We start from the raw sequence: 26731 nt of genomic DNA on the forward strand, positions 1-26731 counted from the left end.
GCAGGAGAATCAGTCCCGTAATCTGCGTTGTCAGTGCAGTTAGAGCTACAGATGAAAGTAGACTGAGTTAACGGGTTGTTTTTTCTCTTTTAGGACAGATTTCTGCGTCCACAAGGATGAACCCTGCGACACTGTCGGTGAGTGCTACTTTGTGTTTTACATTGTCTGTGTGGGTGTGTGTATACACAATTACCTTGAACACACACACACTTACTCACACACAGACAAACTTAAGCAAGCATACACACTCACAAACACGCACACACACACACACACACACACACACACACACACACATCTTATTCAGAGAAAGTCTGCAGTTTGACTGCTTGGTATTTTGGCCTTGACATTCACTCAGCTCATCTGTGACGTATTTTGGTGCTGCGTGTGTGGAGCACAGGCGGCAGGTGGCAAAGGTTAAAGATTCATCAAAACACAAAGTGATGAGGGAGTCACTGGTGTTTTTGTAGAAAATGTGTCTTCGAGAGTAGACTCATTCAAGTCTCATGGTTCTATCACATACCCTAAAACGATATCCTGATGGTGGGTGGTGGTAGTGGGGTGTTATAAGGATTTCTGTTGTTTATTATGCACTTTGCATGAATCATTCATTTTTCTTGGACCTGTTGGTACGAATATATCTGCCCATATTTATTTTCTGTAGCACTTCTCCTGTGCAGGATCTGAGGACTTACTGCAAGTTAGTTTATAGTTTAGCAGCACTATCTAGTTTAGACAGTTTGATCAGAGTTTGGTGAGACACACTCCTCACTCAGGTCGAGAGAGAGAGAAAGAGAGAGAGAGGTGGCTCAGTCTTTCTGGAATCAGCTGTACTCTTTGTGTTCCGTGTATAAATGCATATAAAATGTGGAACGGTAGTGTAGTTGATACAGTCAGGTTTTGCTTCATTTGAGGGATTTGTGCTGGTGAAAGAGTGGAGGGCACTGGGTGCAGGAGAAATGGAGTTTACCAGTGTTCAGTTGCATAGAAAACCAACCCTGTAGTGATACAAAGAGGGTTGAAGATTCCTGTTGTATGCTTGGTTTAACAGTCCACTATGACCTTCTCCTCATGAGGTTTTGTTCAACAACACACCACATCCACCTTTGCCACTGACATCCACTGTCAGGTACACTTAGGCAGTGCTTGTGACATAGTATAATGTATTACACGTATAGTATTCATGCTTGTTCTCAACAGCCGCCCAGCATATTGAATGAATGCACAATTTATGATTTATGTTATAAGAGGTCTCTATGGAAGCCCTGAGGTGTAAGTGAGAATTGTTTTTTTTTTTTTCTGGCAATCTATTTAAATAGATAAATAATCTTCTCTACTGTGTGACATGTGATCTGGTGTGGAAAAAGAAAGTTTTACCACGATTATCTTTCTGTTTTGAGTTCCTTCATATTTTCTTCCTTCTGTGAAAATGTGGAGAATTAAATTCAAGAGAAAATAAAAATTCTGTTAGTGGATTTTGTTTTTTTACAGGAAAATATTTTATTTTAGATTTTAAAAAATTCCGTTGATCCAAGTGAAAAAACTAAATTAAGAGGAAAGTAGGACTCAAGTGTTGTGTGTTTTTGTAGAACTCATTTTGACTACAGGAAGCTAAAGTGCACGATTACCAATGTCCTATAAGACGAAAAGCATCCATGTTCCCTCTCTGCACTCTACACACAAGATGCATCTATGATGTGTTAGCAGGTTATCTGACGTGACTTTCCTGTCTTTCTTTTGGTGAGGAATGTGTCATACTTGGTGCTTATCTGCCGTGAGTGTCATGGTTGAAATATTTTGTATTATCAGCAAGGGTTGCAAAGGATTAACACTTTATGATGTCAAATGTAGTATTATTCAAATTCTGATATATGAGCATTTTCTTGTTACACAATAGGTTATGTTCATAGTGGTCACTGTCAGTTGCAGCAGCTAGAATAGAGTGCGTTTGTGTTTTCTCATGTTTTATGTTCAAAATACCACTGTAACATCAACAGTGGTATGTTACATTCAGTCTCCTTCATCAACTTCCTTTTCTTTCTACTTCGTATGGTTTCCCGGAGGTTAGCGCGACTGACAACCAAATGGCAACTGGCAACCTGGCCTTGGATAAAACATTGATTTATTTGGGTTTGAACATTGTTGGAAGCATTTGGGATAATGCAAGTGCACAACTCAGGGAAATATTTAACCAAGGGTCTAGCTGATTTTAGACATTTTAATGCAGAAATGCATACACTATCTCTAAATATGGAGACACAGCACATATTGTGGTGAAATCCTTACGATTGTGGGTTTTCTTGTGGGGCACAAATAATTGTCAATCGATACATTAATACAGTGAGATTAGTGATGAAATGAAAAGATTACTTTTTAACCTTGTCATGGCTGAATTCTGTGATTAACACAATATCATGTATACAACAAGCTGCCCTGGAGAGAGAACCCTGACATTATTTATGGGAAAGGCCGGTCCAGCCATTTTCCCTTGGAGGGAAATGAAGAGCTCTACCATGTGAAGCTGGACAGTTTTATTACAGAGTTGTGTTAGTGTACTGTGTCGGCAGTGTACGGACGGCTGATGATCATAGGCTAAATGAGATCATCAACTCTGCTGTCTGAGGAGGAGCTGAAAAGATCCTGAGGGTAATTATAAGGAATAGACTGGAAGTCCCCCCTCCATCACTTTCTGATGAGTCTTCACCTTCAAAGGCGTATTGCTCTGGTTTCATATTGGTGTTGAGCAGTGTACAGTGGTGGATCATAAAAGATTACTGTCTTTGCAGCCAGTCTCTACAAAGCTCACCAGTTTGACATATCTCTCGTAAATTATGTTTTGATCATTTTAGTACTGTAAATGACTGTCTTTAACAACCTTCCTGCCCTGTGAGGACTTGAACCTGCCAAATGCGTTACGTTGCCAGATGACATTGCAATGCAGTTTGACAAATGTTGTGCCAGTTGCAGTATTTCCGTGGAAAACTGGTGGAGCCCTCTGTGTTGCAGCCGTGTGGCGTTGGGGCTTGTTGACTTGTTGACTTGAGGGTTCTGCAGTATCAGTCTGAACATAGGCTCATATTGAACATGTACAACATTCTTACTGTCAACATATGCCATTTGTTTTTCCCTCCAATCTGCTACCGGTCAGTACAGTATTACTCACTTTTCTATGGTTCTGTTTTAGTGACATAAAGTGCTGAGTTGAGGTTTGGAAGAGACTGAAGAACAAGATAGGATGCCTCGACATTATAATCAAAACCACCAACGTTCCTTAATGCAAACCGAGTGTTTTAGTAGCTGAAACCTAACAACACATGGGATGCAGGATATGAACCCTGCTCTCTGTCTGCTCTGAGTCCTGATCTTTGAATTCCGAACCATTCACCAACTTTCCTGGATTTGAAAAAGGGCAACCAGCAAATGTAATCCAGAAAGCAATTATGTTTCCTTACAAACATATTTTGCAAAAGAAATTGAACATCTTCCAAAGCGATGCGGTGGCTAAAGAATGATCTACTCTGTGAAATTCTGTTCCTTTTCCTACATGGATTTCTTTAGCCTCTGTGAGCCTCTCTGTTTCTGTATTATGTAATCCTGGAACTGATCCATCTACAATTGTGATTTATGCCCTTGGAAGTTAGAGAATTGGCCTCCATCCATAAAAGTCAAAGCGCTTTTCTTTCCTGCTTGTTTCCCCATTTGACCACATGAACCAAAAGTGTAGAGGGATTTTTGGTCTTGGTGCAACATATTTAGTTTACCAAATGGCACCAACATTACTGATTTGTAAAAGACATCAAGACAGATTGAAATTAGTTACATATACTGACTTTATCTGACTCAAACACTGTATAATACTGCGTCCCTCAGAGAGCAAAGCTCTAACAACTGTTTGTCATAAGGCACTCTTGTCCTACGAAATAACCTTTGAACAGAGACAAGTAAATCTACTGATTTTCATACTACGATGACTTCCACTTTTGAAACATCAGGAAGGAGTGTGAATGTTGTCACACTCAGTCACCCTCTGAAGCTGAACATAAGGGCCCCATGACACCTTTCATCTGGTTTTATTTGTACATGTGAGCATATGTGGACATGTTATTTAGGTGTTTGTGTGAGTATGTTGCATGTGTGACTGGTTTCCTTTTAAAGAGACCTCATAGTTTCAATTTGGTTGAGCTCCGTTGAGTCAGGTCAACTCGGGTGGATGATGGGTCTCAGCTCAAAATAGACACAATTTTTTTTGGACTGGGTCCGGATATAAGATCTCACTTTCTTTAACATTGTGAGATAGATTGTTTTTCATCATTTTCTTTCATGTTCAGGACATAATGCATGGCTCTTGATGAAAAAATCAGGCATGTTGATGTGGCTGAGCACAATTTCATGTAGATCCTAGATCTGGTGAGTTTAAACTATAGTTAAGTAGTTATGGGTGGTTCATAATTGAAACTGAGGAGGAGGGGGGGTGTTGTCGTCCAGCTGTATGTGTGTGGATCTCAGTCTGTAGATCAGTTGGGACAGATCATAAAAAGCATCATCCTGATCAATAACAATGGGATGAGAGGGGAGAAATACATCCTTAATGAGGAAATATTAATGACATTATCTGCAGCAATCCTCCAGCAGCAGAAACCATATGTGTATCTCTACATTTACATTTGCATTTAGTCACGAGGAACAGCTGATAAATGTCATTGATTATTGAAAAACTCCTGACTAGTTTTGCTGATTATGTGTCACAATGTTTGTTTTAGTACATGACTGTGTTCATGGTAAGCAGCCTCTCAAATCATAAAATCAGAGCGTATGAACGGTATGAACCTGCCTGTGTTGGAGCATCTAATGCATCCTCTAAATAGCAGGAAGCAGACTGCTTTTTGACTTCAGACCAGCTTTTTGTTGGTCTGTGGCACTGTCACTTTTCACACACCCAGGGGTGAACAGGTGGGCGCAGGAACATTTGCTATTCAAAAAATGTGGGTGCTGGGCGTGAAAATGACATCTGCGTCAGTCTGAAGCTAGCAATGACACTTGTGCTGCGCGGTGCACTGCTTTGCGCCGAGCATAAGATAGAGCCCTGTGTGTCTTTGTGTGATCACATGTCAACCAAGGATTGTTAATATGAAATAGTTACAGGAAACCCAGTAAAATGCCAGTGTGCCCAAACTCACAGAGTGTTGGAATCTAGCATCGGGAATTTGATCCCATTTAGCCATAAGAGTAAGATTTTAAGTCCTGGCTCTCTGTGAGGGTTGCAGTTCAATCCCAAAGATGTGGAGTTGGGTTAAGGGAATTCTTCTCTGTAATTCATCAGGGCTGCTACGGATGATTATTTTCATTATTAATTATTCATTTAGTCTGTTAAATGTCATAACACTGTGAAAAGTTCACAATATTTTCCCAGAGCCCAAAGTGATTTCTTCAAATGTCTTTTTTTTGTCTGACAAACAATTTCCATGTACAATTATGTGAAACAGATAAAAGCAGTAAAACCTCATACTGGAGATGTGGCAACTAGAGAAAGGATCATCAAAGTAGTTGCAGTGTCTCTATTGGTTGTAGCTCTAGAATATGTGCCATGTAAGCAAAGCATAAAATAAAACTAAAAAACAGTTGACAATACACCTTTGCCTTTCTTTGATTCTTGAAAGTGTTCATAAGCAGGATGACAGTTAGTGTATAGTAGGTGCATGTAGAGAGCAGATGGTGGTATTTCCTAACTGATGCTTAGTGGACCGTGTCACCTCAGCCTCATTGACCCACAGGAGTGTGGAAAGAGCTTTTCTACTATTTTTCCTGCTAATCTCTTCCTTCACTTCCTTGTTTTCCTCTCAGCTGCAGGTCCTGACACAACCAGCCTGTTTGTAGTTACACTCTGAATGACTCTCACTGCAAACACATTCAAGCTAGCAAGCTATTCAATATAGTGTTGCATTTTCGAATGTATTTATCTTTGAATGTTAAGCTGTTGACCAGGTAAGATGAGGGATTTTTAGGAGAACAGAAGTGAAACGTCATTAGAGAGTTGAAGGTTTAATCCTGGTATAAAAGTTTTGAATTCTCCCATGGCAGGACAAAGTGACCCACACAAACAGAGGCTTTACCTAAAGAACCTGGAAGGTTGAAACAATGTCAACGGATTAATGTTGAGTCTTCTGCATTAAACCTGTCTCAGACAGAGGCTTTCTAGTTTGTACATAAACAGTACATTTACTGAAGTGCTGTGCTTAAGTACAGTTTTAAGGTACTGTTCTATGTTATCTCACACATACACTCCACTACATTTGGGGGGCAAACATTGTACTTTTTACTTCTACATGTATTTGATTTGAATATCGCACAAATCAGGACCAACAACCTCTGAGCAGCCCCACTTTTCTGTCCGTGACCTTTCTATGGTCCAAACAATGAGAGGACAGCAGCCTATGGCCTGACCAGAAATGTCTATCAACAAGGTGTCATGCACCCAAAGCCTGACCCTTTGTTGGAATCATTGACATCATTTCTAAATGCTCTTTACCAGGTTCACTGTTTCTCATTAATCCCTCCTCCCACTTTCAGGCTAACTGACAGATGTTGATGATGTTTGGTCAGTGAGAGAGAGACAACGATTACTCAAAAATAGTCCAGTGTGTTTTGACATGATGTGCCTCTGTAGACACTTCTTCTTTCACTCCTTGACAGAAAAACAGAGCCACATCACAATGTTGCTATGACCCACCGGAGCACTATGAGCTACTTCACTGAAATACATGGAGATCAAAAGCATGTCTCTTGAGCAAACACATCTCAGTGTGAAAAGGTTATAATGGTTTTCATTTTAATGATCATCAGCTTGAGGCCTTAAAGCACATTTCTGCAGGTGTGAAGGGAACCTTGTGACGTAAATTACATCAGCTGCTCAAGAGAGCGGGTGTTGACATATGTGCAGACGACCACGAACCCCCACAAATTTATGACCATGTGGAATGCATATATCTACTCGTGCTGACTGCACATTTGTGGAATGTGAGTGTGTATGTGGATACCCAATTTAGTATGAACAGAATGGCTGTCCATGCTCATCTGTTTTCCTGCACCCTTCCACACATAAAAAGGATGAAAAAATGATACTCATTTAGTATTTGAATGATACAGAAACAAAGAATGCCATTCATTGTGTAGGTTATGTTGCATTAATGTTGTGTAGACTTTGACCACATGTAAAACAGAGAGCTACATAACAGCCCTTACATTCCCAGAGTGCTAGGGCTTCCTAAATTGTGCAAAAGTAACATATAAACGGTAAAATTCAGATAACATCACTATCAGCGAGGCTGATAATCGTCGTTGACCCCTAATGAACTTGTCATGGTACCTATGACTGAAGCCCTTTGAAGTCATTTAAACACAGAACTTAATAGATAGCACACATATTCTCTAAATTTGTCTAAAGAAAACTGTTATTCTTAAACAAAATAACAGTTTTGACTCATCTATTTGCACTTATATTATTAATGGACTTACCACAATTGTGAACATAACAAAAGTCAGCATGTATGGGCTTAATGATGTCAATCTAGATTTTTAATACACTATACTCTCAGAAATCATTGAATTGAACAGCAGAATCGTAGATCACATACCTCATGAGAGTACATCGAGAAGATGTGAAAACTTATTTTAAAGAGCCTTAATCAATAACAGTCTGAATTAATGTTTTTCTGGAGCTAATAACAGAAGTTGCGCCTGGTAACAAATTAAAATTTACTTCCCACCCAAGCGTGTTGTTTCCATCACAGCCAATCGGAGCTTGAGCTGATAAACACCTGTGACTACTGCAGTCATTTGATGTGGGAAATAATCCAAATTGTTCCCATTCACATTAAAGGAAAAAGCCAGATGTTTGTGGGTGTTAGTGAGTAAGGCTTATTCATTATCAGAGGTGACTTCAATCCAGTCCTTAACCCTAAGCTAGACCGATCCCATACTTGATTGTTGGCATTCAGAGAACCCATCAAATAAAGAATATTCCTATTACTTATCCCGTTATTATATCACACAATGGACCATTGATCTTTACTTTGTGCATCAAACAGAGCCAACCCCTCCAAGTGGGTGGCTATTCAATCCTTCTCCCCAAGCAGACAAAACTTTCAGCAATTTTCTTTCCAGAAACATCACCCTTTGTACTTAAAACAGTATCATCAAAGCTGTTCTCAGATGACACATTGTCTTATACACACAGGAAAAAAGAAGAAAGAAGAAGAAATGTGAACAAGAACACAAACTAAGACATGACTTTTTGATTCTGGGAGAATCAAAAAGTCATGTCTTAGAGCAAACCAAAAATATGTTACAGAAATGTTGCTTTCATCTAAATAAAAATTATACATCTAAAGGCACAATTCCCTCACTCCATTGCACCAAAATGGTTTTGATCCAGTTTATTTCTCAGCCTGGCCTTAGTTTGCTTGGCCTTTGACTTTTTTTACATCCTTAATTCTGACTTCTTGATTTTAACCTGAACCACTGAATGTGATTACAATTTACCTTAGTATTTGTTTGCTCTGTCATGTACTATGCAATTGTGTGACGGGGTGTAATATTAGTAACATGACACCTTGATGCAAGGACTGCTAGGTGTTCGCTGAGCAGGTGGTTGCTCTATGACAGGGATACTCAAATACAAATCTTAAAAGGCCACAAAGTCTTTCAATGACTCAAAGGTCCATGTATTGAGGTCGGTCAGGCCACATGCAATAATACTGTAATATTCAAAACAAAATGTCCTTTTCATTCTAAACAACAAAATACGAATTAAAATAAAATGTAATTTCAGTTTAACATAAATTAAAATACATAGTTGAATATTTCCTCTTTTTGTTTGCCTTCAAACATTGTGTCCATCACTTCAGTCATGCATTATTTTATTTCATTGTGACATAGATGTGACAAGAATCCTGCTTGCGGCTTGATATGACGATTTCAGTGCATTTACTTGTGTTGTGCTTATCGCTGAATTTTGAGGAAATGTCTCTTCAAAATTCCTATGCTTCGTCTCATGTTGCCGTGTCAAATTGGAAATCTTCATCACAGCTTCTCCTGGCATATTGTAACGCCCCGCGCGGACTGTGGCGCAATGAATCTTGGGTATTCTGTTGGTGTTGGCGTAATGTGTTACCACTGCACAGTCAGATACTTCGGGCTTGTCCTAGTCAGAGGGAGAATGAATGCAAATCTTAAATCCCTGTTACTCTGAGTCGCGGATTTCACCGTCCTCTTTGTAATAGCAGTTTACTTGGAAACACGCCATTTTCAATCTTTTACAACAGGCAAAATGTGAGTACGCGAACTGCTCTGAAAACGAAAGTGAAAGTTAAATGTTGCGCTCGCAGAAGTGAGTGACCCAGCTGTCTGTGTATCGTTGGCATGGAGACAAGTCCTGGTGTACACGTGCTGACCCAACCAAAATAAAACACATGGTAAAGGAATAACAGTTCAGGGGCCACAAACAGGAGGCCGGCGGGCCAGATGCAGCCCGGGGGCTGCCTATTGAGGATCGCTGCTCTATGATCTGAGCTGGGCACGGTGAAAAAGATCCTGTTTGCCCCTTGGCTGAATATCTCTGTTGTCCACAATGGCCTTCAATTCCAGACCTCTTCTTCATTCCGCCTAGACAGAAGCAGTTGTCAGAAGGAAAACGTGCCGGCTAATGTCTTAGAATAAAACCTGAGTGAGTGACAATCTTGATTGGCCAAAAAGCTCTTTCCTCCATGGTAATATTTGGTGAAAAATGATTCAGAAACATTTAGCCCTGTAAAACTCAATCAATCAATCAATCTTTACTTGTATGGTGCCAATTCACAACAAAAGTCATCTCATTACACTTTCCAAATTGAGCAGTTCCAAATCATACGCCTTGATTAATTTATTTACAGAGACCCAAAATCACAGTGTAGAATAAAGATAGTTACTGGCACGCAGGTGGTCGAGTGGTTAGAGCGCATGCCATAAATGCAGCCGACCCCGGTTCGATTCCGGCCGGAGGTCCTTTGCTGCATGTCACATCCCCCTCTCTCTCCCATATTTCCTATCTGTCTACTGCTTAATAAAGGTGTCTATGCCACAAAAATATTAAAAATAGTTACTTAATTAAGGTTATATACTGCATATATTTTAGTTCAAATCACTTCAGCTTGATGCTTCCAGTAATAACCACTTGGTTAAGATTAGGGAACGTCAGTGGTCATGGTGAGAGGAATTTATCGTTAAAATTCCAATGTTTTGTTGTTCCGTCCATCCACCCCAATCTCCTCCCACTGCGGACTTTGTGGCATTATAATCTCACCCACCTTTGCTCCAGACAGGCTGAAGTTGTAATTCCTTTAGCCAGAAACAATCTTTGTCACCATCATTTATACCAGTCAGGATGAGCCAAATAACAGAAACATCTCTCTATATAATGCAAAACAGTTATAGAGCTCCGCAAACCGCATCCTCTAAATTGACTCTTTTGTTAAATTAACACCTTTTTTAAACAGCTTAAACAAAAAATGAACATTATAACCTACCTTTAGGCTGCATTAGTTAGCTAGCTTTACCTAATTAATTGTCAACTGAGTGTGTGTTGTTTCTGGGAACTAATTGAAACCATTCATGCTGTCTTTGTCCTTGGAAGGACAGTCTCCTGTGATAGCTGCTCAGTGTTGACCTGGGTGCCAATTGGCCGGATTAAACTTTTTAACTTTTCACGATTACATTTTCATTATTTATAAATCTCTTTAAGGATTAGATAATAATTAAAATGGTTGCAGTGCACCGCAGACCTTCATAGGTGTGACATTGTAATTCAAATGTAGGTTTTTGTCTCATGGACCAGCACCAGATGTTTGTCACACAAAACCATCTCAAAAAGGTGCTGCTAGAAACTGATTTGAAAAGGGCAGGAACTCCCAAAGAATAATCTGCCTATCAACGTATACCACGGGCTAACTTCAACCAATCTGATTGACATTAAGAGAGCACCACCACCAGTGGAGCCAGTTGGTAAAACAAGTTCAATCAAGAGTGACTTGTTCATTTTTATGAGTGAACATGAAGATTTATTTCCACGTGTACAAAAGAAAGTTTGACCACTAGACTCCATGGTGATGAAGTAATATTTGAGTCTGGACACTGGTTGTGGTGATGGAGGAAGACAGATCCTGGAAATCTGTTGACGTGGTGGGAGCCACTGGATGAAGAGCTGGAGGGGGATGGTCGCACGATACCCTGAAATGATGGCTGACAGCAGAGAGAAGAGCGGTTTTATATTTGACAGCAGAGATGTGATTGCTGAAAGTGTTTGTGGAAGATCTGGTTGGTTAAATGGAGAGAGTACATGAAGAAACACCATGTCAGGTGAATGGAGGGAGAGAGGTGAATGAAAAGACAGTCTTCCTGATTGAACTTGCACTGAGCTTCATTTCTTGCCATTGCCAGTCAAGAGAAGAATGAAAACATATTTTCAATCGAGAACAGTCTTCAGTGCTATGCTTTTATCTTCTTTCAATGAAATAAACTCTCCAGTTCTGATAGAACTGATGCTAGTATCCGAGCTAAACTTTGGATGGGCCACCAGGATTGTTTTAAAACAGTTCTTCCATCTACACACCTAAACCCCACCCATAGCTGCAAGCAGTTCTTCAAAGGAACTACTGTGGGCATACTGAAGCTTGAAGCCTGGCAAAATGGATTTGCTGGATCACAGAATCACACTGAATCCAGCTGCCTCGCAAACTGATTCATCAGGCATGTGTAAATAAAGCCTAAAGCTGTTATAGAGATTCCTTTTCATTTGGTGACCATATGCATTTCCATATATCCAGTGTTGTGAGTCCCAACAAAGCTTTCCTCACTAATTTATATATGTAATGATGGATCCACTGGCATGTAGACAAGCATGTATTAATTACATGGCTAATAAAGTACAGTAAGTGTGGAAGAAACTGAGTGTTCCAGTGCTCTGATTGAATCCATATCTCAGTTTGACCCTACATAGCGCTACTTCCCACACGCTATCACATATTATCAGCATAGCTATGAGGTAATGGAAGTAGACGCAGACAGAGGCAGCGCTGTGTGTTGTGAGGCATTGTGGCAGCTCCTGGCCATGCCTGGCCCTGCACGGCTCTGCCCTACCATAATACTCTCAACCTGCTAATCTTCCTGCACAATGAGAACACTCCTGCTCTTTGTGCAAGCAGGCCCAAAGTGTGTGACCTACTTTGAGCCTCACTATAATCACAGCACTCATAAAAGGTCCTGCTTCAAAACCCCTACCACCCACATTTCCCCTCCCTGTTTCTCTTCTCCAGGCTGTCTCACACTTTTTCATGTCAAAAGGCCCCCAAATACACACAAATGTGGCCATGTAGTAGCATTTGATAAGACTCCAGGGGGGGCTTTAGACGTTCATTTGTTTTATTCAACTGTACAAACATCTCCACCATACACAGAATAATTTGGATGACTTGGCTCCTTTTCATGATTTCTCTCATCTGAGTCATTTTTATTAAATTAATCCATAAATTGATTTTAACAATGGGTGAATTAACTATGTGGACTGTGAAATTAGAGCGTGTGGTATTTAAGCAACTCAGAGCTCTTGCTTAAGGTTACGGAATGATCATGATCTTGCTTGGTCAGTATTGAAATGAGATAAGATAGGTTTGGTTTTATCAATGTTTAACAACCAGCTTTCCCTAACCTGAACCTAATTATTTTAGTCTAAACCTAATATGGACCTTCTTCTCCAGTGCCACTTTTTACACCTACCATCCACCCCAGCATTATCCCTATGACTTCTGAGGAATAAGAACTTTTACTCTACCTGGACTACAAAGATCCATGGCTTGTGAACATAATCCAGATGGCAAGATGTCCTCTAAAATGTATTTGATGAAAGTATTTAGTACACATGGTTACTGAAAGACCCCTACACCAGATTGAGGACTTCATAATCGTATTACTTTGGTTCTTTTGGTAATTAAATGTCTTATGTTTTATAATTCTGCAAGCTCCTTATTGCTTCAAACATATCATTTTGTAAAAAACAAAATATGTTGCTCTTATTTGTAACTTGAATGACTTAGCCCCTGTGACAAACATGTGATGAACCCCAAGGAGGTTGTGTTTTCACCTGAGTCCATTGGTTGGTTGGTTGGTTGGTTTGTCAGAAAGATTACACAAAAACTACAGTATGGAGCAACACATGACTTGCCAGTGTTTCATATTTTTGGTCAATATTCAGTTAATGTATATTTCACAATGTTCATCCAAAAAAGTCAGCATTCCTCCCTGAATCTTGTCTGCCTCTGACATCTCAATAACAAGTTTATTCATATTAGAAGTCCCTAAATAGGTCATTGAACAGGATGTTGAATCTTTTTTTTTTTTTCATTTTGTTTTCCAGCTAAAATAACGTATGTTTTAGGCTACATGTGAACCAGAAAGTGACAGAGGCTGACGGATAGGAAATATTTAAAGGAAGAAATGCTGCTCTCATATATCAGCAAACTGATGGAAGCCACAGTGAAGCAGAACAGGACTGGAGGCAATGATGTTGGGGTGGTGGATGGGCCTGGGATAAAAGTAATATTTGTAGCAGCATCCTATTTCCTGTGTTTGCTTTACTGGAGCAGAGATGTAACTGGAAGATTAGGGGGTTGGTGGGATGTTGATGTTGAACAAGGCCGTGATGACAGGAAACTTTATGGAGTAGCTGCTGACTTGTGGGAGGTGACGCTGCACAAATCATCTGATCACACCCTGTCTGGTGTGTGTGTGTGTGTGTGTGTGTGTGTGTGTGTGCGCACATATTGAAAAGGTATACAGCCAAAGTAACGAATAGGACAACTACATTCGTAGACATATATGATTTATAGCTAATTTGAGTTAACGCTACAGATGTATAACAGGAATATAGCAATTTGCATGATTGTTTTCATTCATTCCAATGATGGCTGCTGACTCAGTGCATACACCAAAGGTTTTCTTACTTTTGCTTTTCTGACATGCTCCTGATGTCTGTTCCAATGGGGTGTGAATGTATGGGAATATTGTGGGCCGCTTTGGATACTAAGTGCTGTATCACTAATGATGAGCAGGTTGGCACCTTGCATGGTAGCCTCTGCTATCAGTGTATGAATGTGTGTATGAATGGATGAATTTGACAAGATGTAGACCACTCTGAGTAGTTGGTAAACTAGAATAGCACAATATAAATGCAAGTGCATTTAAAGTTTTAAACTGTCCACAAAAAGGAAATCTTTTTAACAATATTTTTTTTAAATGTAGATATATAACAAAGGCAAACTACATATTTATACTTTTAGACATTGTGAGACAACGCTAATCTTAAACATAAAACAATGTACTAACGCCTTAAAATATAGTGCAGTCCAGCCTTACCATGTAGTTTGATTAAACATCAATTTGAAAGAATCAACAAAAACTTATGACTGTGGAGTATTTGTCTGCATTAGACTGTACATGTGTACCACTACAGTGTATTTGCACATGGATGCTTGTATCTGTATGTGTTTATGTTTGGGTGTGTGCAATGTTTGTAATGTCAGTGTATGCATGTGCAGAGTACTACTTTTATATAAATGTCTGTGTATATATATGTGCAAATGTGAGCATACTGTACATATGTGTGTAGAGTCTGTATATGTGGGTGGTATGTTTATAGGTGGGGTCAGTTTGCGGTGAACAAGTATTTATATGTGATTTATTTGCAAGCATGTGTGCATATTTGAGTGTGTGTGTGTGTGTATGTGTGTGTGAGAGGGTGAACAAAGCGTCTCTTCCAGGCTGACTCAGGCCTGTGTTGTCAGCACTCGGGCTTCGACTGTCCAGGATTCAGTGGCTCAATGGAAAGCCCTTCATGTCGTAACGGCTAATTAGCGCAAAATAAATGGCTGGCCGAATCTGCTTGTGGGCAGCGCAGTGCTGTGAGTCCAGAGGCCTGGTGAGGCTTTGTGGCTCTTTTGAGGCTGTCTGGCTGGATGTGCAGCCAGCTATCTGAGCCAACACATCACTGTTTGATCAGCCAGCTAGCCCCTAACACCAGGTCAAAACCCAGCGCTGATAACCACAGCGCTGTGGATCGCAGCTCTTTGTCCGGGGGCTTTACTCTCAGAAGTGCTGGCTTCAACGGATCTTTGATGCTGCAGAAAATCTCTGCCACACCTCTGACCTCACTGTGGAGCTTCACCACTCAGCTTTGTTTTATTCACATGGGCTTTAAAGAGCCAGTATGGTAAAGGCCTGCTTAGTACTAGCAACTAGTGTCATTTGAAGGGAATCTGACCAGCTAATGAGGACCTCAGTCCATGGACCAAACATGGCAGGACATTCTTTCCAATGAAAGTTGTTGGCTCAGCACTGCAAATGCAACATTTTCATTGCTTACAACTTCTGTGTGTCTGAGTGCTTGTCGATGTCACTGACACCAAAATAATATTTAGTTAGTTGTTTTTAACCCAGTTAACTAAGTCTGCTTCCTACCTAATGAAACAGTTCAGAGAAGGTAAAAGTATTGCACAGATAATGTTTTCTGGTTGCTTTTGTTCTGGTCCATTTTACGGTATAGAAGCTATATGGGAGTTGGTCAGGGTAAAGTTGTTTGTAACAAACCACCATCTAACCACCATCTTTACCTACTGTTAATCAGTTTAAATAAAAAAAATAGAACTATGGAACATTAGGGCTGGAGTTTGCTTCAATCAATCTTCTTCATTCACCCAACCACTGGCCTAAAAAATATATGATGATGCAACTAATGAAACTGCACTGGGGCCCATGGAGGTTTTATCACGGCTCTGTGTTGGAATGGTTCAAACGCAAGTGAGTGGTTAGTATATAGATGCCTTTCAGTCGATTGTGAGTTAACAGCTTTATTAATTGTTGACTTAAGTTATGTCGTCCTCGTACTGACAGTTTCTCACTCAGTCGTGGGATGTGAAGAAAAGAGTGCAAGAATGCTTTGGTGGGGGGGCATACAAGGGAAATACAGCGATTATCATTTAGAGTATAGTGTATGAGCAACAGCTACTATATGGAAAAATAGATTCTTAAAAGAACATGCTTTTTGTCAGGAACTCAGCTGTTATTCCATGACACAATCGCTCCCCTGTATATATCTCTCATTGCCACTGTTAAAGATTAAAGCAGCCGTGTAAACAATCGTTTAAATACAACCTTCTGCATGGGTAACAAAGAAATGAATATTTCTGACCTGCTTTATTTGAATGAATATATCAAGGTTGTTTCCTATAATTGTCTCAGATCATAGATATTATGCACACATAATTGCAGCCTCTGACAAAGCATGCATGGTTGTAAAATGGCAAACTAGTGAAGAAGGAAAAAACACACACGTCCAAATCCAGGCCAACATCTGTTTTCATCAACCCATAATGTTTCCATTGAAGAGAGCTGTAGCCTGAGCCTCGTCCAATACAAAATCACCATGTTTGGATTTTACTAAATGGGTCCATTCTGCACAATATTGTAGCTATAGACAACGAGAGAGCAATGCATTTAATGTATTTATCCTGTGGTGTCCAGTCATTTCAAATGATACATGATGTCTACACATTTACAGAAACAACCATCAAACTGAGATTTAATATCACCCACTTAGTTGAAAAGTCACACGGCTGGCAAGCAGCAGGAATATCCACTAAATGTCATGAACCATTTGCAGCATCCAATCTATAGCCATATGCTGAATAAGATATCATTTGCACCACTGGTGGGATGGGTTAGGGGTTAGGGTTAGGAGCACCGCCCCTGAAGAAGTAATATGATAGCCAGCAGAGGTTGGCAACAATCACCGTTGTACAATATTAACTAGACAGCATGTAGGTTTAAAAGTCTTTTACTTAACACAAACAATGAAAGCACACTATGTAACTAATAATTACTATATACACGTGTGTGTGAGTGAGTGTTTGTGTGTGTGTGTCACAATAAGAGATCACAACAACACTCTAACCTAATACATTCAACTTGCACTTACATCAACCAAAGACAGTCCTGAGCTGAGCCATGCTACTCTATGTGTGCTATCTAGGCCCAGTTCAGTGTTACCAGTCCTTGAAGAAAAGGTTCCGATGGTTCCTACCCCCCCCCCCCCCTCCAAGCAGGAGACCATTGTAATGCCAGTGTTGAAAAGTGCTGTCCTGGCCTTGCAGAGTCTAATGATTATAATGGTAAAATTGCTTTGCCGAAGTAGCAGCTGTCTGCTTTTGTTCCTCTTGCTTGTGAAGTTAGCTTGCAAGCTCCGTGTCACAGCTGCTGGTGCTAACTGAGCATTGGTACGAAAAGGACCTTGTCTTGCTGCTGTGGAGAGGAGTTTTGTAGGCCTGCTGAGGTGATCCAGGAGAGCTCAGAAGACAGGGGGTCCAGGAGAAAGAGCTGGGGGCAAGACAAGGGAGAACGAAGAGGGAGCTGCAGTTTTGTTAAACTGGTCAGTTGGGGGTCTGTCACCCTGACCAGCTGAAGCTCAAAGCTACCTAGGGGGACCGAGGGAAATCTTGGGAAGTATTTGTAACCCACGATAAATGGTTTCATCTGTGGATCCCAATAACAATGTTACACGTTTTTTTTTTCATTATTTGTGTCAGTAACTAATACATTATTAAATACTTTACCTATGTTATATCAACATGTACATTCTGTTCCAATCATTCACATTCATCATAATTTGTAGTATATTCTCAAGGCAAAATAACAATATATTGCCTTTGTTTGTCAAATACACATGTGGGCTGTTATTGCAGAGCAGATCAACATGGGTAAATGGTGCATTTTCTTCTGGCCTCCCAATATATGAGAACAACACCCGTAATGCAGTTACTGTGTTGCAGTATACTAATGGATCTTTTAACATCACTGAGTTCAGATGCAGCGACAGTTTCAGCTGACTGCCTCTGTTTGCTGTGTATTTAGACAATTTACAGTCACTGGAGCTTGATAATGAATTAATATGTTCTGGGTAGGGCTAGGTAGTATTTGGTATTATCGTTATCATGGTATGAGACTATATATCGTCGAGGATGGAAATCTTTATATGTGTCGAAAGTGTTGTCTTTTCCTGGTTTTAAATGCTGCATTACAGTAAAGTGATGTCATTTTCTAAACTTACTAGACTGTTCGACATGTTCTAATACTTCTCTTCACCCACTTAGTCATAATATACAAATAAAAATTCTTATTGTGGTAGAATTTTAGAATAGTACAAATAGTCACTCCAACAATATTGTTGCAATATCGATATTGAGGTATCTGATTAACAATAATATGATATTCCATGTATGATATGAAATTTCAAATCCAGCTTTTATGAATTTCTTTTGAGGAGATTTGAAAAAAGGCAAGATTGATCATATATCGCTTTAGGGCGGCTGTAGCTCAGTGGGTAGAGCTGAGGACTAGTGACCGGACAGGTCGCTCGCTTTAAAACCGAAAGATAACACTACATTATTTGAAGGCCATATTGCCCAACCCTTGCTCTGGTCAACATTTTAGTGCTTTTGTGTCTGGTCATTCCAACAAACCATAAGAACATGAATATGTGTGATATGGACACAAAATAGTGATTGTTTAGAAAATTAATTGCTGGCATGAAATTGGTGAAATTTTAATTTGGCCAATATTGGCAAAAAAACCCCCGCAATATTAGCAATATTTTATGGGGACTGTTTTCTTACATTTCTGATACCAGTGGTGGAAGTTGTTGAGAATGAAGACAACAGTGACCATGAACTACTGTTTGGGTGCTTTGAGACCACAGTTGTAAAACACTGAACTAAAGTAAAGTCCCCCTATCCCTTTACATTGAGCATATGTTTGGTGTAAACAAGGGCCATCTGAATCTGAAGCAGAGACTTGGCTTGAATGGTGGACAGGTTTTACAGCTCTATGTATCTGTATGGATATTATAACATTTTTGTCATGCTGTCATACACTGCTGTTCATATACAATTGTATTGATAGGACCTGCTTATTGCCATTCGTATCAGAAAACATTGCATGGATCTCTACATAATACTTTCAGTGAGTTTAACTGTAAACCTAACATGGCAGATGGTTTCTTACACAGAACCATCTGGAAAGCTACTCTTTGAAAATGGGCAGGCACTTCCAAATAATATGTGCCTTGGCGATTGGACAAACCATTTTATGCATCACCATCTATTACAAGCTAACTTCAATGAATCAGATCAACTGCAGGAGAGTGCTCCCACCAGTGGAGGCAGTTGGTAAAAACTTACAGAAGTCTGTTGGGAAAAGAGTGAAAACGTGTTTTCCATTGAGAAAAGCCTCAATGCCATTCTTCCCCTTGAAGAGCCACCAATGAGGTTTTCAAATAAATAGACGCATTTCTTGCTGGTCGTTAAATCAAAACCACACCCGTAGCTGCCAGTAGTTCCTCATAGGGTGTTGCTTGTTTGAGTCACTGTGTGTTCTGATACAAGCGCACAGCCTGGCGAGATACATTTGCAACATCACATGATTGGAACTACACGGCCTCATAGAGCCACAGCAGCTTGTTCCCGTTATTTTCGTGGTTGTCAGCTGAGGTATAGTGTGTTATATGCAGGGCTATCTGAGGCCTAGAAATGGATGTGAAAGGAACTATAACCTTCATCTTCTAATGTGACCTTGGGTATGGTTGAAGTGTGTAAATGTACACTGAATGTATTACCCAGTGTTTCAATAAAACACAATTGGAAGTGTTATTTATGAAATTTATGTCATGTCATGTCACTGTGTTGCAGGTATTGCTTATTTGGGTGGCATCTGCAGTGCCAAGAGGAAGTGTGTGCTAGCAGAGGACAATGGACTTAATCTGGCCTTCACCATCGCTCACGAGCTGGGACACAAGTAGGTTTTAATGCGGTCAAGTTTCAGACAGGTGTGTTTTGAAAATGTTTCATGTTGTTACGGGTGGCTGTGGCTTAGGGGGTACAGTGGTCATCCTCTAACCTAAAGGTTGGTGGTTCAATCCTCGGCCCCTGTAGTCAACATGTTGCAATGTCCTTGGTCAAGATACTGTAAGTCTTAACCTCAACAACAATAAAACAATTGGGATTTGGGCTCAGTTCTCTGCAGTGGCCTAACAGTAACATGTTACAGCTAATCCAAATCACGAGCAAAATCTAATTTATGTTGGCTCACACTCTGTGTATCTACCAATTGGAATTATGTTCCAATATATCAGACACACTAACAGGGGTCATGTAAGAGACCAAAGTTGAGTTCAGTACAGACCTTGTTACACCTTTACTATGTCCAATAAACGAACCAGCACTCTATGGCTTTGTGACCAGCATGGAGTGACGGTGAAACACCTTGAAGTTGCTTTTTGTGAGAGTCTCACTCAAGGATAACAAGCAAGCTGTGTTAGGATATCATGGGCTGGAGAGGTTTTCTGTGTCTTCTGTCCACAAATAGTCAGTGGACGAGTTGCCTGACTGATGTTTACTGTGACAACAAGCTCTCCCTCTCGACAGGACACATCAGACAGATTGATTTTCAAACTTACCAGGATCTCCAGTTTCTCCTCTTTTCATCCTGACTCTCTCCTCTTGGAATGATCACAAATAAAACATTGTCTATTCAAGGTTTCTCATGGTGCCCACTAAAATATACTGTAATATGAATTTTAGGTCATATTGCCCACACCTAGCATGCACTGTGGAACTGGAGGACATATACTGAATGGACTGTTTAAATGACAAAAAATGCCAACCCGTGGTCTACTCATAGCGTTTTCAAAGCCTATAACTGTATCGCATAGTCTTGCCTTGGTGCAGTTTTGTACAAGCTACTTGGAAAGTGTAGTGAGCTAAACAAAAACAAGAAAGTCAAACAGTTGGCATGCAAACAATGTTCAGTTCAATTTTTTACTATGTCAGTTGTTGAACAAAAAATAGACTGAACCAGGTTAGCTGTTTCCTCCAGTTTCCAGTCTTAGTTAACCAGCTGGCTGTTGTTGTTGTTTACATGAGAAGAAACTATCCAGCCATCTGACCATCTGCCAAAATCGCAACAGATATCAATCATCATCTGAAATAAGATGAGATAATATCCACCAATGGTCAGGCAAATGGCTTTTCTTACACTAAAGAGTCTTTCTCAAGCTGTACTGGCAGGGACTCCTGTGTTGTACTTCAGGAAGATCTTTTTCATCACTGGCAGGTTTTGGATTGCACTGACAGTTGGTGTTGGTTGACTGCAAGTAGCTCTCCACTTCATTGAGAACTGTTGTTCTCAGTGCTGGAAAGTATCCAGTTACTTCGTTGCTGTTATCATTTGGGTCCTCGCGATCTGTCTGTATGTGAACGTCTGGTGATTGAGTTTGAAGCAGGTTTACCTCTACTTTCAGGTTTTACATAACATCTGTTTTCTTCCCACTGGGGATGAAGGTCAGTCTGAATCAAGACACCATTTATTAACAAACAAACGATTTGCAGTAAGGTAACAAAAGTGACTGAGATGTCCATGGGAGCCAAACTAAGCTGTTTATTTTTTTGCTGTGTGGCAGTAACACGTCTGTTTAAGCAGGAAACCTGCTGTCCACACATAAAAGCCTTATTGACAGGCCAGTTATACACAGCTAATGCCAACCTGATGATAATTGCCAAAATGTATGAACCTTTGTAGCAGCTTTGTGACTATGCCAGGCCCCTCAGGAGTTATCACAGTTTTCATGAAGCAGCTCTGCTCCAGCGTTGGGGGCCGGGAAAGGTAACAACCTGGCACACACTGTGTCCGACTGCTGCCAATGTACAGTACATGCACAATAGTAGTCAAGGATGCACCAAGGCCAAAAAAGTGCTGACAAACCCAAAGTAAAACAAACAAACAAGAAGCCATATACTTAACCAAGGATAAAGCAAAACAGCCCAAGTAAAGAAGCTGCTTTGCAGTCTGGAAGTACAGCTGCGGATACGTCTGTACCTTTTGTTAAACCGCAGGGGGGTGAACAGACTGGGTGTTGTCTTTTAGTATCATTTGTACTCTGTGCAGACTCCTTACCTCAACAACCATCAAAGTGTGTTGCATAACTGTGGGAGTGGTTTGAGAGCAGATAGTTCTTTTATAGACCTTTGAGTACCAGTTGGATATTTTGGGCCAGAATCAATACAACTTTACACAAATCTATGAAAATGTTTCTCTTTTCAGGCATCCATAATTTTGACCGTGGAGCCTATAGTACAAGAGTCAAACGGACCTACAAACTTTGAGACAAGACGCCTGGAGTTAGTAGGGTTCTTCAAGTCATCAAAAATACACTTCGTCAGAAGAGTTCCAAAGATGAATCTTGTCAAATTTTGGACTGGACCTATTTGTAAATATTGAAAAAGATGTGTGAAGCTGATAATTGTTTCTTTTATCAGACTAAATGGTATCTTCCAAGTGCATACAGGTCCTCAATAGAGATGAAATCATTTTGTCTGTCCACAAGGGTAAGAAATAATGGTTGAAACAAATTTATATAAACCAAGTTATCCAACAGATCCAGGCTCATCTAGCCTATGATATGAGATGTCTTGCAAGGAATAGTTGGGGTCTCAATAGGACACGCTATCCACAGTGGGATGTTGCCAGAACATTAGAACCCTAATAGCAGCCCAATAGAAGTGCCTAAATGCAGCTAAAAACAATCCTAGTTTTTTTTTAAGTATAATATCACAGAGCACAACTTTTGCACACCTGAGGATCGACAGGTGCCGACAGAAGACAAAGGGCCAACAAAATCAGGAAAAAGACTCCTGCATACTGTCCACTTCACAACATTTTGGTACTCAGACCTTCATCAGGTTATCTTATAAGTCTATCTATAGTAGGGTTGTCGTCTCATGTGGACAAATCAGGCCACATCGCTGACAGACATCCCTCAAATTCCATCACACACACCTGGACCGACAAATCTACACCACTGTATGAAAGCACTGCATAATCAGACAACAGAAACAACAGAACAGGAGAACAGTGCTGCAGGATTTATCTTTTTAAGGTTAGTTAACAGGATACCCGACTTCGATCTGATGCAATAAATTGATCTTTAAGGCCATAAATATTGAGTATTGTTCACAGGAATGAAACTGTTTTTTTTCCTGAAGAGCTCGGGCCACACCATAGGCAGAAGTGAATGGCAATTTATAAACCTGTGATATTCAGCTGCACCTAAGTCGAAATTACTCACTTGCATTTATATGGGTTTCCTGCTGAATAATTATGTCTGCAGAAATAGATTTAAGAAGTCTGACGACTTTGTCTCTTTTGACAGAGTGACCAAGCCATTTGACATTCGAAGAAACTCTTGCAACATTCTTGCCCCTAGAATCACTCGACTATGTGACCTCTACATACAAAGATGTATTGTTTCAGTTGAGTACAACGATAGCAAACAAAGTATAGTGAATGGCAGCCTTGTAAAAAGAAATTACAAAAAGGAATGAACAAGATGAACTTACCTGAACCATTAGTAAGAACATAATTTGCCTAGTGCTAAGGATAGTCCTGTCCTAAGAATATGCAGTGTGAAATGCCCTAAACCCTCCTTTCCTCTCTCTTCAGAGATTTGAATTATAGGCCATGTAATACTGTTAATTATATGAGAGCACGGTTGGGGACAAAAATTGTACAACATCCACCTCTGAAACTGAACATTCCTTTAAAAACAACTTCAAGAGTCTACACTGTAACAGTCACATGTGAAATATTTTCTGCTGTCAAGTCCCAATGTAGTGTGAGATGATGTTAAACAAGTAGTACAGGGTTTACTTCCCTTTGCGTGGGTTCGTCCTTTCCAATAATGAATTGCCTGCAATGCATCCTGAAATGTGTGGCGTTGAGCCATCACCTCACAGATCCAGATCCAGAAATCCAGACCTTCCTCCCCTTATATTCCATTGGCTGTAATCGGCTGTGGGGCAGGATCATCTCTTTCACTTGGAAATAATATAATGGATGGGTGTCAGGATAGTGAGTGGCTTGGAACCGTTTCCTTCCTGGCTAACCATACGGGCCCGTAGGTCAGCCTGTGAACTTAAAGTTGATGCCACTAATCAAAGATGTCTACACCATTTGCATGTGCACTGGCGCCCTCTGGGTGGTTTTAGTTATCCGCTGCAGAGCCTCCCTGTCCTGGGCCATGCCCAAACCTTGCTAGTGTGTTAACTTTTCTAGTCAGGATGCTTAACAAGCACTTAATACTCAAAATGTACCTTTTTAAGTTCCCTCAAAAAGTACTTTGTGAAATGGTTCATGATAGGTTCTCTGTGATGTTGATTCCCAGGAACCTATAACTTTTCACCTGGTCCACCTCATCTCCACTGATGTAGACAGGGGTGTGTGTCTTTGCCTCGTTGGTCATGCTGATGTATACGTTCCTCTCTTTATAATACTCTGCAAGATTGTTGAATTCCTCTAGATATGAATTTTAATCATTGTTTGAAATCCATTTGATCCAGTATCCAATTGCACGTGTTCAACTAATTCCCTGAGTTTTACGTTTTCCAATTGGTTTCATGGCGCTGATTTCTGAGCAGAAATTCCCCACCCTTCTATATGTGTTGCTATTTTCACAAAGGCATAATCTGTGGATCTGTTGGTTGTGCATGCATACTGGTGAGGCTCCAGATTGGCTAGGATATTGTTGATGATGTATTGGAGAACCAGTGTTTTCCCAGAACAGTGCTGCTTGCCACAGGATGGTAGTTGTAAAGACTAGACGATGCAGACTATCTATGCACAGAGTTGATGTAAGCTGTCTTGTTTGCTCCAGTTCTCTGGTGTTTCAAGTTAACAGAGATGGGTATTGCTAATAGCCTACCATTAGACTATTGTTTAGACGTTTATGGATAATGGCAAACAGGTAGAAACTGGACAAGAAAAAACATCTTGTACCACAGTATTACAATTTTTATTATCACTCATCTTTTTATGATGAAACACCAAAGTGCATGGAATGGGAAACAAACACAACACACCACGATTTAAAAGAACTTTCACTTTCTGTCACAAATATCTTTTTGCTCCTGCTGATACAATCCTGAATCAAACCTGATTACATTTCACTAGAAAAAGCAAGTGCGTGAGTTTGTATTGAACCAGGCATTTAACATCTGTTTCAACATGGCAGGACTGATTGCTAATTGTCTGAGGTTGGGCAATGAGGCACGCTTTTACAAAAGGATTGATATTGTTGGGAATATTAATATGAATATAGTGAAAACACTGATAAATCTGTATTTGGTTACATCCCCAGCTCCATGACATGTTTTCATGAATTTAATCTTCATACAGACATGACATCCTGTGGTGGATGTTTGGTGCTGCGTTGTGTGATCAGTTAGGATAAATAGCATATATTCAATCTTTAGTGGAGTGTTTAAGATAATGTGACTTGTCTGATCTGGCCTGAATGGTCCTGGCTGTGTTGGACGGTTCTCAGACATTGATTTATTCCCTCTGCTTTGAAGGTGGTGAACTGTCCTCTGCAGTGGATGAGGACAAGTGTGAGCCCTGAAATGTAATTCTATATTGCTCTCATTTCAACCAGGGGAAAAGAGTCTGCACTTGTAATTTATTAGTTTCTGAATCTGTGCCTAGAGTTCAGACTAGGATGTTGTTTTTAATTTGCAAATGTAGGTCATGGCTTTGGGTGGAAACAGGCACACACACACACACACACGCGCACACACCAACACTCGGTTACAAGTGAAGTCCTCCCTGTTTCAACACACATTCCGTCCTCTGTTGATCTCTGTTTGTGTCTCTCACACAGACATGCATTGTGTGTGCACAGATGCACTGTGGGTAAGAGATCCTTCCTGTTGGAGCTTCCCTAAGGCTGTGCTCTATCAATATGTTGCAGGTGTGTTACAACAAAATATGCTGCTGGTTAAAGGAAATTCACTGTACTCCATTGGTTTTCCATGTGTGTTCTGTTGCTGTGTGCATACAGTTTATCAGTTCTACACATTATTTGAATTTTTTTATTGTCCCCTCATTTTTCCAGAGTACGGTACAGTACAAGATAGTCTTGTTGCTCTCACACAGAATTGAAATGTTTGAACAGTTTAATGACCATTATTTTCAGTTGACCCAGTGATGCACTGAGGTGTTTGAAGCCTTTCTAATTTTACTTCCTCATAATTGTGTTACATACACTCATCAACACATGCTCATTGTTTAAAGAAGAAAAGAAATAATCAGACAGCATACAATCAGTGTGATAATCAAAGTAATAATCAAAGCGGCAAACTGTCCAGAGGATTCACAATAAGAATTGATTCATTTGTATCATGGTACTGATACAACAAGCCTCTGTTTGCAAGATTTATAGGTCATTTTTCCTTCTTAAGAAACACTGTTTCTATTACTACACATATTAAAATCAATGTACTGTGCTGATACAGAGCTTGTCTACATACCTGGAGGTGAAAATGGTTCATATTTTAGACAAAAAAAAGGTGCGGGAGAGTGTGATACCAAGTAAAACAAAGCAGAAAAAACAATCCTCACTCATAATGTGCATATGCTGATTTTAACATAAGGATCTCTGTCACAGCTCCCATGGTAAGCATAAGCATGGTAACTGTGTACTGTTCTTAACTTGTCTACTTACTGTGTGAAAGGTATCACTTGTTAAAAATGCTTCAAAATTCTGTAAATC

General features: G+C 40.1%; 1 protein-coding gene across 2 annotated transcripts in view; it reads left to right on the top strand.

The window, feature by feature from the left end:
- adamts17 (ADAM metallopeptidase with thrombospondin type 1 motif, 17) overlaps positions 1–26731 on the top strand; it is a 126708-nt gene that overhangs the window by 35922 nt on the left and 64055 nt on the right. For both annotated transcript variants that reach the window (XM_030413831.1, XM_030413832.1), the window contains exons 7-8: positions 94–137; positions 19821–19926. In XM_030413831.1, the coding sequence (XP_030269691.1) occupies positions 94–137; positions 19821–19926 (150 nt within the window). The remainder of the gene's footprint in view (positions 1–93; positions 138–19820; positions 19927–26731) is intronic.

Source organism: Sparus aurata, chromosome 4 (assembly GCF_900880675.1).
Source record: "Sparus aurata chromosome 4, fSpaAur1.1, whole genome shotgun sequence".
Lineage (NCBI taxonomy): Eukaryota > Metazoa > Chordata > Actinopteri > Spariformes > Sparidae > Sparus > Sparus aurata.